Below are 18,814 nucleotides of genomic sequence, written 5' to 3'. Positions count from 1 at the left end.
GGCAACAAGAATTAGGGCTAGGATATTGGATGACTCATGGTGGGATCTTGTGACATATCTCCTTAGTTTCATTGAGCCCATTATGAGCATGATTCGCTACACTGACATGGATAGGCCTTGCATTGGAGAGATTCATGTTGGCATTGACTCAATGCTTGAGCAAATGAAGTGCATTATAAATGCAAAAGAGCAAGATCCGAGGATAAATTCTTCAAACAAGTGGAAGCAATCGTTGTAGAAAGGTGGAATAAGATGACCACTCCTTTACATCTTCTTGCCTATGCCTTGACACCAAAGTACTATAGCAATCAATTTATTGATCAACCGGGAAGGCCTACACCATGGAGAGATTTAAAAGTGTTTGATGGGTACAAGGCAACATTCCTTAGACTCTACTTTGAAGATGATGTGCAAGATGTGATTACAAATGAGTTCATAGAATTTGCGAATGGAAATGGTTGAAGTGTTGAGGCTCTTGGTCATAGATTCAAGAAGGATGCTCATAGTTGGCGGTACTAAAATGGCACATGCTTCCAAAACCTACAACCCCTCACAGTCAAAGTTTTATCTTAAGTAAGTTTAATTAGTTAAAACAAATAATTTTTATTTATAGTTTACTTTGTCTTCATAGGTTGCTAGTAATTTTTAATTTTATAATTTTATAACTTTAATTGTTTACTTTGTCTTCATAGATTGCTAGTTCATTTGCATCAGAAAGAAATTGGAGCACATATTCTTTCATCCATTGAGTAAAATGCAATAGATTGCAATTAAAATGAGCGGAGAATTTAGTATATGTGCATTCCAATCTACGTCTTCTTTCACACAAACAATATGACTACAAGCAAGGGGAGATGAAGATGTGGGATATGGAGCCAGAGCATACTGATTTGGATGCTTCTGCTTCTGAGTTTGTAGCATTTGATGACTTGGAATGCGAGAAAACTTATAGTGCAAGTGCAAGTGGCATTAGCATTGGTTCATCTAATGTCAATGCCAATGTCAATGATGAGAATGATGAGAATGATGATGTTTATGATTTTGAGAATCCATTTGATGATTAAACTTTAAAAATTAAAACTATAGTTCCAATAGTTGAAACAATGATACTTGAACTCGATATTATTATTTTGTCAATTTGATATTGAAATTGATGTATATGATGCTATGATGGTATGATCACGATGCTATGATTACAAGTTTATGTTGTTTATATGATGCTATGTGACATTCCAATCTTAATTCATGCTTCTAGGCTGCATATATATATAATTTTTACATTGTTTTTGTACTAATGAACCCAAAACAAACCCAAACCCCTTTTCAAAATTTTGTCATACTGGCGTACCGAGTTCTTGGACCTGAATCGGTGCCCAAACCCCAACCGGCAACATAGAACATAAACATATTATTATTACAATCTAAAGGATCCATTATACTTGATCAAAGAGAACGAGGCATGACATTGTATGCCTTATTGAGATGACAAATTTACTACGACAGCATGCAATAAGGACTTTTTAGGACCTTGTAACTTCCCGTCAGAGTCTTCGTTGTCTAATACACTGAATAACTCCTTTCTTTGGCCTTGCAAATGTTTTCACTAAAAACAATGACAATGACAATATTGACAATCATTGGGAACATGAATTCAAGTATGACTCACAAATGAAAACAACAAGATTTTGACTTGTAACTTGACATAGTATGAAATTTTTTTTTTGGTTACAACAATTTATTCACATCAACTAATTTTTTAAAATTCCATTATAAAATGAACACTTTGAAGATTTCACTAGTAGTAAATGTTCGCTTGCATAATGGAAGTTTTTGGCCTGTGCATCTCATGTTTTACTATTAATTACCTTGTTAAGGAGCTTGACACCTATGATACATATAGACATTCATTCATATTCCTGTTGTAAGGAATATGTGAATTGTGCTCATGCTTATTGTTTATGATTTTTTAACTCTTTAATTTTCATAATTTGAGTGATTAGCTCAAATCATAATGTTGTATTTTAAATTTTTGTTATGATCTGGCTGTTGAAACTGTATTAAAATAGTGTACATGGCATTTGCAGGCTGGTGTTCCTCAAGCTATTCAAAATCTTGCAAGTGCTGGAATCAAAATCTGGGTTTTGACTGGAGATAAAATGGAAACAGCAATAAATATTGGTTATGCATGCAGAATTTTGCAAAATAACATGAGAAAACACATTATACGTTTAGAAGATAATGGTTTCCTTCAAGCAGAAGCATTGAAAGAGAAAAAAAACTTGAATGAGGTTTCTATCTTTTTCCTTTCATTTTGGGAAGGGATTTTATCATTTTATAGTGTTTCTACATTTTTTACCATCTAAATGGTTTGATTTCTCAACTGAATAAAAGGTAAAGAGAAGAAACAGTTAAGTAGGTTAGAAAATAAACGGAGGGAAAGTTACTCTAAAAATGAAAAAGGGATCCCTTATATTTTCCTGAATTGTAATCATAGACTCCAAAAAAGATAGAAATAAGGAGACACTGCAAGCAGATGTTGATAAAAATATTCTAGAATTGTAGTATTGAAATATAGGTAGGATATTGGAGTTTTGGCTGGTGTTTATTGACCTATCTAGACATGCAATTACATAAGAACAATTGTTTACACATTCATGAGTGACTCATACAAGAATAGCAATATGTTCTAGAAGATATAATAGTTCTTTTATTCGTTCAATGTTTCAATTCTTTTATACAAAAATGGGGAAGGGAATGATGTTCGAACAATACAGTCCCTTTTCTCATCTACGTAACAAGTATGTAAACTTGCTGACAGTTGTCAAGATATTCCAACCATCAACAACTACACAAAACTAATCCAATCATCCGACAATGCATACTACGATATAATGAATATATGTTTTAGCCATCTACATTAGCCACCCCCACACACCCCTTCAATGGTGCACAATTTGTAGACCTTCTTCATTCTTTGCTTCAAATGGTCAGCTATCAAGATTTCTCTTTCTCAAGAAGTTTTAATAATTTGGAAAGCTTCCATGAGTTGAGTTTTTGCCTACTCATTAGCAAGTCTTAATTGAGCAAGTTCCCTATCTTTATCAACAATTGTTTCTTCTTATCTACAATTTGTTTGTCTTTATAAATAAGTTCCTTTTCCTCGTTTCCTTAAGACTTTTCCAAGTTTGTGAGCTGAGGTTGTTATGCAAGTTGTGCTTGGAACCTAAGACTATAATGTCCCCATTTTTCAGCCAAGCTTATGGAAAGAAAATAATTTAGTTATAGATGTTTTTAAGTTGAATATTTTATAAATTGATTTTCCTGAAGCCAAAAATAAATGTTAAATTGTATAGTCACTTTAAGGGAGTTAAAAGATTTATTATTTTAAATGGTGATTTTAGAATTTTAACTTCTTCCTTGTTGAGCTCAACCATGTATTCTATTATCATAGAAATGTTTAAAGCTCATGTAATGCCCCATTCACCTACTCTTAATAAGATCTAGGATGCACTTCCATTCATCATTTGCTAGATAATCCTTTTGCAGGCTTCTATCTCCCATACTCCAAATGTTTGTCTATTCTTGTTTTGTAAGGTTATCTCTATAGAGTATTTGTATGCCTGCTTTTTGGATTCAAGTAACATGTGTTATAGGTTTTGATACTAATATTCCTAAGAAAGGAATCCCAAATACTTGACAAAGATTATCAAGAGCAGATGTAATGGTCATTTTGGAGTCCATATATTTCGTGATAGACTTTTGCTCTTTTCTTTTATATTTAGCTACCATGCTTATTAGATAATGCTCAAATTCTTGGAAACTACAATAACTTGTATTGCTTTGTCTACCTAAGTAGCTATTAGTGCAATTTTAGATGGTAGATCTTTAGAATTATCTACCCACCTGTTGTGACCATTTCACACATCGCCCCATCGCAAATGGGGACCCCCTCTTTTTGTTTGTTTTTTTTTTGCTCGTTTTCGCTTTCGTTTTTAGGGTTTTGTTAGTTAGTTAGTTGTCTGGATTTAGGGCTAAGCCTTAGGGTTTTAAATATTGCCTTTTCAAGCCAAAATCCAGTCACTTTTGAGAGCTTTTCGAGCTTCTTTTCTAGAATGCAAATTTTAAATGCAATGAATTCGCCAAAATAGTCTAATTTTCAATTGGAATGTTCATGCAGAGCTTAAACTTGTCTAAATGATGACCGTCAATATGAATTTTTGTCTGACTGAATATTTTGACCAAATTTTGACTTTTTTGAAGTTTGATCCTGGGCATTGGAATTGATTTGTTTTCGCCTCGTGAAGTGTTAAAATGTGAAAAATCTTGTTATTTTGGCCTGTAGGAGCAAAATCGCCCCTGTCCCTCAGTGAAGGACGGGAGCTCAATTTCAAATATCTCATCATCCTTGCAGAGTCCAGACAAATTTCAAGTTGGAAGTGATGGAGAACGGCGAGATCTTTCCATTGAATATAAATTGAAGATTTTCATGAGGACAGAAATGCCTCCAGGAGGAAAATCGCCCTTGTCCCTCAGTGGAGGACCGGAGCTACAATTCAAATTTCACCTTGTCCTTGCAAGATTTTGAAAACTTAATAATTTGAAAGGGTCCGAAGGAAGATGCTTTGCCAAATGAATATAATTTGAGATGCAAAAACGAAGGAAAATGACCTATATTGACTAAATCGCTCCTGTCCCTCTCCAAGGGACCAGGGCGAGGTACCTTGTAGCTCTCGTCCCTCTCCCAGGGACCAGAGCGATTTCCTCCATTTTGCAAAATCCAGACAAGGGTCAAGGCAAGTTTACGTTCAAAAACGAAGGATAACATGAGATGAATGCATTGAATATAAATTGAAGATTTTTGGGACGTCCATGCCAATGCTAAATGCCTAGTTCGCTCCTGTCCCTCAGGAAGGGACCAGAGCGATTTTTGATATAATTGCCTTTTTTGCAAAATTCCAAACAATGTCAAGGCATGGACGGATCGAGTAAAGAAGGACGAATCCGTTGAATATAAACTTAGCGCATGGCAAAGTGAGATGAAAGCCACAAGGGAAGGATCGCTCCTGTCCCTCTCCAAGGGACCAGGGCGATACAATGGTGAAGATACGTCCCTCCAAAGTTCAAGGTCGTCCCTCCAAGGTTCAAGGTCGATCCAAGCCAGGACGAAGGGTGGCGAGGACATTTCAAGGCATTTCCATCAAGCGCAACGTTGCAAAGGTCATCACATGGAAGGATTTGCACTCTAAAGACCTAGATCGCTCCTGTCCCTCTCCAAGGGACCAGAGCGATATCTACATAATGGCATAAATTTCAAAAGACAAACAAGTTTCAAGTTACCAAGAGGGTCGAAAGGACATCATTCCACGCAATGAAGATAATTGCGAGTTGGTACAAACAAGGACAAGCATGTTATGATGAATTTCGCTCCTGTCCCTCAGGAAGGGACTAGAGCGATATTGATATATTAGATTAATCCATGCGAGATTTACGTAAAGACAAAGATACACAAGGTTACATATGCTCCAGGACATCGTTTGAAGACAATTTGCAAGATTTTTTAACGTCCAAACATTGCTAATCAAGGTAAAAGTCTCCCATCGCTCCTGTCCTTTGGACAAGGACCAAGGCGATCCTATCAAAACACTCACGTTCCTTCAAAGATCAAGGCGAAATGAGGATAGGAAATGCGAAGGACGACATTTGGAGGACATTGCAAAGAGGATCGAAGTTTAAAAGTCGCCAAGATCAAGGAGAAATAATGGATCGCTCCTGTCCCTCTCCAAGGGACAAGGGCGATGGTCCCTTTAATGCATCCAAACACATAATGAAAGCCAATGGAAATAAGCGCAAAGGACACGAGCAATGATATTTCGAAGGTCAAAGATGCAAGGTGAATGTGAAAACATGGAGATCGCTCCTGTCCCTCTCCAAGGGACCAGGGCGATAATGGTCATAGGATGCACTTGCTCGCACAAGGAAGAAATTCAAGTTCGAAGGACCACCAGATGATCGATTTGGGACGTAGAAATGAAGGGGTTGAATGTTGAAAACGCAAGAATCATGCCAAAGATGGTGAATCGCTCCTGTCCCTCTCCAAGGGACCAGAGCGATGAGGTACGTCCCCTCTATTTACATATTTTTTGGCGCCAAATTAAAACAATTCGAATTTTCTTTAAATACTAAATCAATTTAAAAAATTGAAAATCCATTTTTTATTGGCATTTAATATGGCGTAAACATTTATTAATTATTTTTGCCTTATTTAAAAATCGAAATTTACAATTTAAAAACGCAAGGCATTAATAGTTAATTATTTAATTAATAAAAAATCGATTTGAGCGCTCATATATGGAGGTCGGCCTTGTTATGTCATTGCAAATCATTTAAAAAAAAAAAAAATGGTTTTATTTTTAAGTCGGCCTAAGGGGTAAAGGATGCAAGCGCTATATAAGGGGGGTAGAATTATCATTTTCTACATCATTATTTTACCTTCCTTTATGCGAATTGACAAGAGGCGAATATAGTGCGAGTTTCATTTATCCAAGGTGGCGAAGACACTCCAAAGGTGGTACGAATTGCATTGAAGATCAAGGGTGGTGCGAATTCGAAGACCACACCAAGAGCGAATTTGAAGATCCATTTGAGACCACGTCCAAGGTGATAATTGAAGATCACATTCCCTCCAGAGGTGGCGAAATCAAATTTGAGGGGATCATATTGAAGATTATCTTTATACCTCAATTTTGCCTAGGCAAATTTTGTTTTTGCATTCTAGAGTTAGCTCTCTATCGAGGTATGGCGATTTAATTATTATTGTTTTATTCATTCATCGTCATATTTTGAATTTTGAATTTTAAATCTCTTGGCTCAGTCGTTGTATTTTAGGAAATGATAACTCTAGGGACTTATCATGAGGTTTCCTAAAATCTATCTCTCTTATCTGCGTTATTTATTGCAAAATCTATTTCTCATAATGAAATGTTGTGTAGGTATGGCAACCCCAAAGGCGGGAGCATCCACCAGTCGCTCGGCTCTCATGAAAGAAGATCAGAAGACTGAAGAAGTGGAGACCAAGATCGTGTCCAAGTGGAGCAACATTGGAGATACAAACTTGGGGAACTTTAGCACGAAGAAGTTCCGAGAGGTCCCTTACATCGGCAAGCCATCACCTGTCGCCCGGAGAATAATAGAAAGTGGCATCATTAAGGCGGCCGGTTTTCCTCCAGCCATTCAGTGTCACGAGTTGATGATCGAGTGTGCCCGTCATTACAATCCACAGTCCAGGACAATTGTGTCCAATGAGGGAAACATTTTGGCGTACCTTTCAGAGGAAGCCATAATTGAAGCCTTCCATCTTCCAGAGCACAGGGACATGATATACAAGAGCATTGAAGGAGCCAGATCAGTGTACGATGATGATCCAGATGCTTGTCTAAGCATAATCAACAAGAACTGGCTACTCAAGAGTCGTCCCCGTCTGAGCAAAGTACCGAACACACCACACAGGATCGATTTCCAAGAGGAGTACAGAGATTTGATTACCATGCTCAACAGAGTTACAGGAGCACCTCATGCCTTCTATTTTGAGAAATGGATGTTTTATTTCATCCAGGTGATTGTTCAAGGAAAGGGTACAATACATTGGGCTAGGATAATTAGCCATTGCTTAGACGTACAGTTGAGAAGACTCAGGGCTACTAAGTCCTTCCACATGAGTTCATACGTCATCTATGCCTTAATTAGGAGCGTTGAGTACGCAGGACTACCTCACAGAGGAGTGATTGGAAGAGGACCCGGCGAGGTCAGAGTTTGTGAATCCTATACCTACTTGCATCATCCACCAGGGAAGAACTACAAGTTAATCAATGATACTTTCACGATGAACATCACAAGGACGTTGCAAGGAGGGATTCACAACAGATTATCTCAGGATGCCCAGGAGTTAATCAAGAGGTACGGTGCTTGGTTCATTCAGTTTCCCAAGTTCACTTACATTAGAGTGTATGGATGTCCTTTACCTCCATACATGTTGCCGAGATACCCGACAGACAGGATTGTATTACTTGAAGTAACACGGCAGTTGGCAGCATATGTGAAGGCATTCAGACACAGACATCAGAATGGAGTTCAGGTACCTATTATTTTGGGTAATTCAGTTGAGGTATGTCCCAATGTCTCAGCCATGGATGATGCAGAGAGGGAGTTAGCCTTGTATCCTTTTTCATCTTTTGCTTGGAGGAATAGTTTTGATCCTCATGGACATTTAGAGGAGACAGTCGGTAGAAGATTTAGACATGAATACCAGATTGAAGATTTTATGATGAATCTCCTAGATGATCTCGAAGTGAAACGTAAGATGCATTCTAGATTGCCTTTGGATTTCATCAGGAAATGTAAGATTTACAGAGTAGCCGACCAAGCTCAGGACAACGGCAGGCACATCCAATCTTCATATGATAGAGAGAGCAAAACAATAAGTTTGAATTGGAATGAGCCCGAAGCCGTGGATTTGGATGAATTGATGGCACCAGTCTTGTCTTGTACTCGCAGATGGGTAGACATTCAACATCAGAAGTTGAGAGAACAAGGCATAGCCATGTCTTTTACTTTGGAAGAAAAGCCAGCCGAAGGTGGAGCCAGTGTTAGTGAAGGCAATCCTAATCCTAGGAATTCAGGTGAAGGCAACCTTCGATGTGCCAGTGAGGGCAATCTCCATTCGAGAGGTTCAAAGAGAAAGGAAAGATCAGAAAAGAAAGAGCCTTCCAAGAAAAAGCAAGGTGCTAACAAAGATCAAACACCAGGTACTTCTTCCAGGCCAGAAGATAGAACAGTTCGAGTGGAAGAATCCATGGAATCGATGGTACAGAATGACAGACAAGAGGAAGAACAGGCGCAGCATGTTTCATCCGATGGATCTCTTCAAGACTATGATTTAGATAATGATAATGAAGTAACATCTCCTCCCAGACAAGAAGAAGTAGTACACAAAGAAATTCAAGTTCAAGAGACAAGATCAAATATCCCAGATTGGTTGAAGGAAAGATTGACTAAGGTGATCGTAATTGAAGACGAGGACAGTGCAATCGATCTAGAGAGCCTTGTTGGACGTTCACATATGACAACAGAGAAGAAGAAGGCTACAAAGATGTCCAAGATGATTCGAGATGAGACTGGATCTAGAAAACTGCAGATAGCTACACCGGCAGCAGACAAATATGAGGGTGAGATCCTAGCAGAGGACTATCATATACAGACTATTGAGTTAGGACCATCCACAGCAGAGCAGACTTTAGATGATGCCACCGACACATTTGAGGCATTGAAGGATAAATTTAGAGAAGAAGTAGAAAAGAATAGAAAGCTTGAGAAAGAGGTCGGTGCATGGAGAACATATTTCAGTCACATCAATGAACCTTTGGGACGTCAGGATCCAGTTAGATCACCATTGCAGGCATTGCCCCTTCAATCAATCAATGAAGCAGAAAGATTCAGGAATATGGTCCAGCGTACATGTAATTGGATGGATAGATCTCACACGGTGGCCATTGAGTTTATTACAAGGATGTCGAAGATCACCCACCAGGCTATCCAAGTTCTTGAGATAATCCACAGATTGATGGCAACAGTAGCTGCATTTGCCCATACCAAGGACGTTGTCATTCCTGTCTTGAAAGTTATAAGACATACATCCAGAAGAATTTTAGCACAAGAGAAGATCTTGGAAGGCGATTCTCACAGTTTGTTTCAGTGGTCAACCTTACTCCATATAAAGAGTGTTCTCTTTGAGGACATCAGTATTAGATGTGGTCAAGTTGAGGAGGTGATCAATCCGATCCAGGACAGAGTATTTGAGGTACTTCGTACCATTCTTGGCAGAAGGATCGAGGTTGAGACAGATGTGGATCTACAAGAATTTGAAGATAGAATCAAGATCATCTTTCGCAAGGACGCAGATGTTACAGATGAGCAGTATGATCAGATGTATGCCACCATGCTCCTAATTGATAGAACTAAGGAACTTGAACCCACTTGGGACACAGCTCTTCTAGATGCATTTGATCAGGTTATCCACTTAGAAGAGAGTATCAAGAATCTTCCCGAGATTCCAAGCACAGAAATCGAAGGAATTGTGACAAAATTCATTGCATATGCTAAGAAAGAGAATTGGAAAGGGAATAAGATTCTAGATGAAAGGTTGTTACAGATGACATGACATCTTATTTCTCATTGGCTGATACCTCCTAGATTTTTGTGCCAAATTTAATATTTGGCTATGTATTTAATGTTGTTCAGTAAAAAGGAGGTCATTTGTAACAAACCCTAATTAGGGTTTAGGTGTCATGATCTTGTCCGTTGATTTACTTTCAATCTGGACCTTTCATTGTAATTGGGGATGCTATTTATACCCCCATTTTTCATTCATTTGTAATATAGAATAGTCAATAGAAAAAATAGAGAATAGAGTTGAGAGATTAAGAGTTGTAAGCAATTTTTATTTTATAGCAAGATTGAGTCTTGAAGAGAGAAGTTCAAGCAATTGTTGTATATGATGACTTGGAAATCAATAAAATATTGAAGTTATGGTGTTTTGTTGCAAGTTTCTTGAGTTATCTTCATGGTTGTTGGATGTACTTGAATCACGCTCAATCAAAGTAGTTTGTTAATTTGAAAGACTAAGTGTGAGATTTGATATTTGGTAGGATTCGCAATCCAAACCACTAGCTTCTTGCTGATTGTAGGAACGCCTTGCGTGGTCGACTGGAAAACGTTTTGAGTCCTTAACCTTCAAGCATTTTCGCATCTAGGAGATGTACTTTCGTAGTAGTGTCCTCGGTCTGTGATGCATTGAATACCATTATTACCTTAGAAGATCGCACTAATTTCAATTGAGTTGTTATCTTATGGCAAAATTGAAATTGGTTGAGTCTTGCCAAATCTCATTCATGCTAAGTCGTTCATAGGGCTAGATTAGACTTCCTTAAACCCTGTCCTTTTTTCATTTTTTTTTTGAAAGTACCTTTAGATTAGTAAAACCTTCGAACTGTTGAATCCGTAAGAAGCCTTGAAGGAAACAGCAAATCACATCATACCACTAAAAAAGCTTGTCCACACGTGGAGACCCCACTAAAAGAACCTTGGAGTCCACCTAACTGATCCTTTTTGCAGATCTTCAGCAGTTAGAGACTATTTTCTCAAGAGAGGATAAGATGCCTAATGGTATTTTATTCTGTGTATGATTGTGTACAAAATACACGTCAACAGAATTGGCGCTAGAAGGAGGGCTCTCTTCAGTTTCAAAGTTCGAAGTCCGAAGATTTTGAAAAGGAAAAACATTGCGAACATGATCATGAAGTACGATGGTGTTGCCGAATGAAGGACTGAATCAAGTGGTGCAACCCAATTTGCAAGTAGGCAATACCCAAGAAGACATCATTTCCCAATTGAATCAAGTAGCTTGGAACGCAAGGAGAAGCCAAGTCGAATATAACAGAGTCAGAATCATCTTAGAGCTAGGAATCTTCGCAATCAAAGGAATCCACAATAATCCTTGCAGAGACTTCACGCTGGATCGCATTGGTTCATTCTCGCCCGAGAAACATCAAAGGTTGTTGAGGTCCACACCAGGCATCAAAGATCTAAGTGAACTTCAGTTCACTTCCAAAGCAAAGCGAGTTAAGAGAGAGGACACTCCCAAAGAGTTCGAACTGAGATTGGAAGGATCTCCTGAGTCATCACAAGTTCTCCAAGAACAAGTCCAAGCGGCGATCCAATCTAGTATCCAAGCAATTTCACAAACAAAGAGCCAAGCTAGTTCATCAAGTTCAGTTTCAAGGAATACAATGGCTCATCGTGCTCCACCACCACCTCCTCCTCCTCATGTACTCAATGGTGCGACGTGGCTAGTCAACAATCCATCACCGTTGGAATTTGCGGTTTATCATGATATGCCGAAGAATCCAGAACACTTTTGTTCCAAGTTCAATGTCAGTGATTTCCATCGCACAGCAGAAGATCACATCAAGATGTTCAAGGACCTTCTTCGTAACAGACAAATTGAATATGGAGATGTGGCATGTAGGCTTTTTCCCTACTCATTGGGAGAAGAGGCATACTTTTGGTTTATTCATTTGCCTACAGGGTCCATCAGGACTTGGGACGCGATGAAAGACGCATTCATTGCCAAATTTGGCATCCCAACTACGCCAGCGGAGTTATATAGACAGTTTGTTGAGGTTCGAAGAAGAGAACATGAACCTATTACTTCCTTCAACGACAGATTTCACCGAGCATACACAATGTTACGTCCTCCTTATCTTATTGCAGATCCAAGGGAAATTTACTATGGAGCCTTAGATCATCTCACAGCCATGTTCGTAAGGACACATCCAACTCCGAATGATCTAAATGCGGCATATACAAGAGCCATTGAAGTGAGTAAGCACATGGGACAAAACATCACTGGACCACTACTACATATGGGATCCGTCGCAGCACCTAACCAGATGCAGGCAGTTGGCACGGCTTTGGCCAACCATACTCCAGTCATGAACCCAATTCCGCAAGCGACCTATCCAAACGTACAGCCGGCAAATCAGTTGGTCCTTCACCCAGGAGCTCCAATCTCTCAAGCCCCACCCGCTCAACCTGTGTACCTGCAAAATGCTACAAATTCGTCAAGGACACAAGAAGAGAAAGATGAAATGAAAGAGCTGATTGAGCAAGTCAAGAAGTTATCAACTGAGGTCACCCATTTGAGGAACCAAAATAATCAGCTCCAAAGCATGCAAAGGATCAATCACAACCAAAATTTCCAAGGGAATAATAATCAAGGATTTAGAAACAACTATCAAGGAAATAACAATCAAGGTTTCCAAAGAAGACCATGGAACACGGCTCCAAACAATGGAAATGTGGTGACGCCCTTGGATAATCCACCAAATGCGCAAAGTCAGGAGAACCCCTCTTCGAGCAAAGTGTTTTTAGCCGAAGCAGCCTTGTCTAGTTGGTGCAGACTCCACAACACGAACCAACATTCCGAGTTGCAATGCCCTGAGTTCAAGATTGCGGCCGACATTTTCCAACAAGAGATGCGTACTACCAATCCACCTGAAAATCCTCCCACCACAGGGTACGAAATTGTTCCAACCACGCAGTATGGTCAAGCCATGATTGTTGAAACCTGCAGATATTCGCAAGAAGAAATTAGTCAAGTACAAAATGGGAGATTTCCTCCAGAATCGGCCAATGGACCAATGGTGCCACCAGGATCTCAGTTTCCGCCAGCATCTGCAAATGGACCTGTAGAGGATTCAGAATACTATTTCCCACCATTGAACGACAGTGTCCTAGTAGAAGGAATCAAGGAAGTATTCCACCAATCGTCAGGAGGTGCAAACCAAAAAGTTTATCACAGGAATCAGAGAAATCCTGAACCATTAACAACGTCGATTCCTCCAAACAATTTTTCAACTCCGCTGGATCCCCAAGCTAGCAACGTCCCTGAATATCCACAAAACACTCAAGAATACAGACAAAGAAATATTTCACCTCCTGCGGGAAATGAAATGAAAAGATTGGCCGCCTTGGTGTTAGATGAACTCAAGAAAGTCAAGGTGAGTTTACCACTCTATGAGTTGCTCAAAGTGTCTGAAATTAAAACGGTGGTGATCAACAGTTTGAGTGAACCTAGTGCAACAAGGTCAAATGTTCAAGCCACTATCAATGTGACTCAAGAGGAAGCCGATTCTCAAGAACAACCCGAGCAAAATGAGTGCATGGTTCAAACTATAACCTTCCCAGCTAAAAAGGAAGATATGTTGGAAGGAAAAGTATTACTCAAAAGAGGCGAAACCAAGAAAGCTCAGCCTACAGTCAAAGAGAACCTCACCACTAACTTGGTTCTGCCCGAGAAGGAAGTTACAATCAAGAAAGATGTGGTTAAAAAAGGAAAATCTGCAAACCAAGCCAGTCACTCAAAAGAGGAGAGCCCAGCGAAGGAAGATCACTCAAAGATCAATCAAATTAAACATCAAGAACCAAGTGAAGAAAATTCAGTGCCTTCTCAAGGAAAGGACGAACCGGCCCCGTTCCTGCTATCAGTCAGAATATTTGGAAAATTATTGCACAATTGCCTTTATGATTCCGGAGCCTCAAGCAATGTCATGCCCTTAGCCGTTTGTCAAAGGCTTGGAATAACTCCCGCACCTACCAAGAGAAAAGTCACTCAGCTTGACAAGACAGAAGTTCCAGTCATGGGGGAATTGAACAACATTCACATGCAATTGGCCGCAGACCCAAGAGTCCAGAATTTTATAGATATATCAGTAGTGGATATTCCAGATTCATATGGAATGCTCCTGAGTCGAGATTGGTCCCGAAAATTGAATGGATATGTATCGACCGATTTCGCACACATGTGGCTACCATGGAGAGGAGTCCCGAACCAGATTAAAATTGATAGCACCCCAAGGTTGAGATTGATGATAACTGAATATGGAGAAGACAATGAAGTCCTATTTTTAGAGTCCGACCTAGGAACATATAAACCCAAAGTGGAGGAAATCTTGATGATACAAGATATACAAGATGAAAATACCCAACAAGAGGTCATGGAGTCAACCGAGATCGTCATTGAAAGCGATCAAGGATCCGACCAAGAGGACGAAGGGATGTTTGAAAACTTCAGAAGGTTTGTACAAAGAAACATCCAGCAAAGTGTACAACTTGGCAATATAGCATCCGTCCGAGATCTGCTTCTTCCGAATTGGTGTAGAATCCACAATGCCGTCCACTCAGAATTATCTTGTGCTTTATGCCAGACCGCATTGGAACAAGTATACAAAAGGATCCCACAAACACCAATTATAGAAGAAATTCAGGATTCAGAGAATGAAAGCTCTACAGACACCGAAAGTTCTGTGGAAGATGAAGTTTCGTCCGATACAACAAATGAAAGTCATGAAAGTCCAGAAACAGACAATCAAGAAAATCAAATATGGACCCTAAGGTTCGACGGATCTAAGTCCAAACAAGGATCCGGAGCCGGATATGAATTAATTAGTCCTAAGGGAGAAACATACCTTGCCGCTCACAGATTGCAGTTCCCTTGCACCAACAACGTAGCAGAGTATGAATCTTTGGTTCATGGATTACTGTTAGCCATCCAAAAGGGGGCAAAGATACTGCAAGTATACGGAGACTCAGAAATCGCAATAAGGCAAATCAGGAAGCAATATGTTTGCCATGACAAAAGGCTAACTAAGTATAGAAACCGAGTCTGGGATCTAATTGAAAGTTTTGATGCTTTCAATATCAATTCAATTTATAGACATCAGAATCAAGTGGCCAATTCACTTGCACAGGCCGCGAGCTCATTGATTCCATTAGCAATGGAAGGATTAAAGAAATTTACCATCGAGTTAATATCAGTTCCTTCAGTCCCAGATAACATCACCAATTTCCAGGTTTTCAAAGACGACAAGCACATTCTGGACTTCCTAACCAGCACGGACGTCTTCTTAACACAGATCATAGATGAAGATGAAGTAGGTGAAGCTGAGTTCGATGCCGAAGGAGTCCTAAACTTAAAGACAAACACTATTCCGAAAGGAATGGTTGAATTAGAAAGGATTTTTGATCCTGACAAGTTGAAAGAAAAGAAGAATCACAGTGTAGAAGGCAATATGTGTGACGCGATCAATCTAGGTGATGAGACACAAGTTAAGAATGTTTTCATTGGAAAGTCCTGCACAGCAATTGAAAAAGATGGAATCCTAAAGAACATGAGGGACTTCCCAGATGTCATTGCATGGAGCTATGAAGATCTCAAGACCTACGACACTGCGATTATCACTCACACAATCCCATTGAAACCAGGAAGCAAGCCATTCAGGCAAAGACAAAGACCCGTCAACCCTTTGTTAGAACCACTGATATACCAAGAAGTGAAGAAGTTACTCACAGCTAAAATCATATTCCCAGTAAGACACTCGACGTGGGTCGCCAACCTGGTACCGGTTAGAAAGAAAAATGGAGAGATCAGATTGTGTGTTGATTTCAGAAATCTTAATAGAGCGTCAGAGAAAGATAACTATCCGCTCCCATCATTAGATGAAGTATTGCAGATCGTCAATGGATCGCAGATGATGTCCTTCCTAGACGGATATTCAGGATACAATCAAGTCCTAGTCGAACCTGAAGATCGAATAAAGACTGCATTCACCACCAAATGGGGAACATTTGCCTATAAGAGAATGCCTTTTGGACTCATAAACGCCGGGGCCACATTCCAGAGAGCTATGGATATCGCTTTCAGAGATTTAATTGGTAAAAGCATTATTATATATATGGATGATATCACAGTTTTCTCTAGGCAGAGAGAAGATCATGTGGACGATTTGAGAAGAGTCTTCCAAAGATGTAGAAGATACGGTGTCTCCCTTAATCCGAAGAAATGCATATTTGGAGTCACAGAAGGAAAGCTTTTAGGACATGTCATTTCAGAGAAAGGAATATCTATTGATCCTGAAAGGGTGAAGGCCATATCTACTATCAATTTGCCAGCAAACAAGAAAGAGCTCAAATCATTTTTCGGCAAAATTAACTTCGTCCGAAAGTTCATTACCGGATTTGCCGAGATTGTCAGACCATTGAATGAAATGTTAAAGAAAGATGCAAAGGTCGAGTGGACTCCACAAGCCAGAAGGGCATTTGAAGAAATAAAGACCGCAATCATGGAAGCGCCAGTTTTGATTAGTCCTGATTATCTCAAACCATTTTATTTATATTCCTTCGCTTCCGAATACACTTGTGCCGCCATTCTCACCCAAAGAAGTGAAGAGAGGGATGAAAATCCCATTGCTTTCATGAGCACCCCGTTGAAAGACGCAGAATTAAGATATCCAAATGTTGAAAAGCAAGCATACGCATTAGTAAAGGCAGTTAAGAAATTCAGACATTACCTCCTGAGAGCCAAGATTTATGCAATAGTGCCTGATGCGGCAGTCAAGACTCTTCTCATGCAAAATGAATTAGGAGAGAGAAGAGGAAAGTGGGTCGCCATTATCCAAGAATTTGATATTGAGATACAGCCCATGAAACTTGTCCGAGGACAAGCTTTGGCACAGACATTAGCAATAGATGGGCCAGGATTAGTTCAACAAATTTATGAATTAGAAGATGTCACACCTGATGAATGGTACAAAGACATTGTGACGTATTTGCTTAATCACAGATGTCCCGCTCATATGGCACCTACACAAAAGAGAGCATTAAGACTAAAGTGTCAACATTACGTGCTTCAAGGATCTGTCCTATACCGGAAAAATTATGAAGGAGTATACCTGAGATGTGTTGGCAAAGACGAAGCAAAGCAGATAATTGAACATTTCCATTCCAAGTTTGGAACCGGACATGGAGCCAACCTCGCCACAGCTCACCAGATCCTAAGAGCAGGATATTACTGGCCTACGCTTTTTAAAGATACGTTCAATCACATTAAGACTTGCCACACATGTCAAGTCGCAGCTATTAGAGAGAGAAATCCTGCCATGCCACTGAATCCCGTGATTGAAGCCAGACCATTTGCGAAATGGGGAATGGACTTTATTGGTGTTATCAACCCCGCATCCTCAGCACAACACAAGTACATCATTACAGCTATAGATTATTGCACCAGATGGTCAGAGGCACAGGCACTTAAGGTTTGTTCTACGGAAGTTGTAATCAAGTTTCTAGAAGAGAACATAATCACAAGGTTTGGATGTCCCTATGCGTTGGTTTGCGACAATGGATCGGCATTCACATCATTGAGATTCTCAAATTGGGCTTTTGAGTACGGGATAACCCTCAAGTTTTCATCAAATTATTATCCTCAGGGTAATGGATTAGCAGAATCTACAAACAAAAATTTGCTCAGTGTTATCAAGAAATTAATAGAGAGAAGCCCCAGAGAATGGCACACCCAGTTGAGATTTGCTTTGTGGGCAGACAGAATCAGAACAAAGAACGCATTAGGCATTTCGCCTTATTTTCTAGTCTATGGTCAGGACCCAGTCTTCCCCATGCAACTCAGGATTCCAACCTTGAGATTCATTCAGGAGTACATGGAAGACACTGATGCAGTGCAGGCCAGGTTGACACAGTTGATGAACCTAGAAGAGAAAAGAGATCAAGCACTGGATAACTTTGTTAAACACCAAGGAGTGGTGAAGAGATGGTTTGATCGACAAGCAAGAGTCAAGGCGTTCCGAATTTCGGATCTCGTCCTGTATTGGGACAAAGCGCATGAGAAAAGAGGAGAACATGATAAGTTTGATAAGCTTTGGAAAGGTCCTTATCAAATTTCAGAGATATTGGGAGAAAACGCATGTAGATTGCAGACTTTAACTGGAGAGGACATCCCGTTGCCTGTCAATGGGAGATATCTCAAACATTATTTTCAATCCTAAAATGCCAAGGCCTTCCCTTGTACATAGTTAGTTTAGTTCGCTTTCGTTGTTTTTTGTTTTTGTTTTGTTTCCGTTTTGTTGTAGTTTAGGTGCTTTTGCTTTTAGGTTAGTTTTTTTGTCCTGAGGGGTATCCATTTGACATTGGGTGATTTTGTTATATAACGCTCTGACTTCCTGCTGGATTGATGGATGCATTTGGAAAATCATGAGGTCTTTTGGAGTTACTAAGGGAGTTTCTTTTAATGAAGCTTTGAGTCAGGACATATTTGCATTGAAGTAGGTTAGCTTATTGAACTCACGTATTCTGTCCTTCAGTTATTATATTTTCACATATTTATAATCTCCGAGTCATTATGGTTTACAGG

The 18,814-nt window shown here is 39.6% G+C and overlaps 1 protein-coding gene across 7 annotated transcripts in view; it reads left to right on the top strand.

The window, feature by feature from the left end:
- LOC131063623 (putative phospholipid-transporting ATPase 9) overlaps nucleotides 1-18,814 on the top strand; it is a 265,322-nt gene that overhangs the window by 116,180 nt on the left and 130,328 nt on the right. For all 7 annotated transcript variants that reach the window (XM_057997503.2, XM_057997504.2, XM_057997509.2 and 4 more), the window contains exon 7: nucleotides 2,085-2,288. In XM_057997503.2, the coding sequence (XP_057853486.2) occupies nucleotides 2,085-2,288 (204 nt within the window). The remainder of the gene's footprint in view (nucleotides 1-2,084; nucleotides 2,289-18,814) is intronic.

The sequence above is a fragment of the Cryptomeria japonica genome, chromosome 4 (assembly GCF_030272615.1).
Source record: "Cryptomeria japonica chromosome 4, Sugi_1.0, whole genome shotgun sequence".
NCBI lineage: Eukaryota > Viridiplantae > Streptophyta > Pinopsida > Cupressales > Cupressaceae > Cryptomeria > Cryptomeria japonica.
This window is presented reverse-complemented; position numbering and strand designations above follow the sequence as displayed.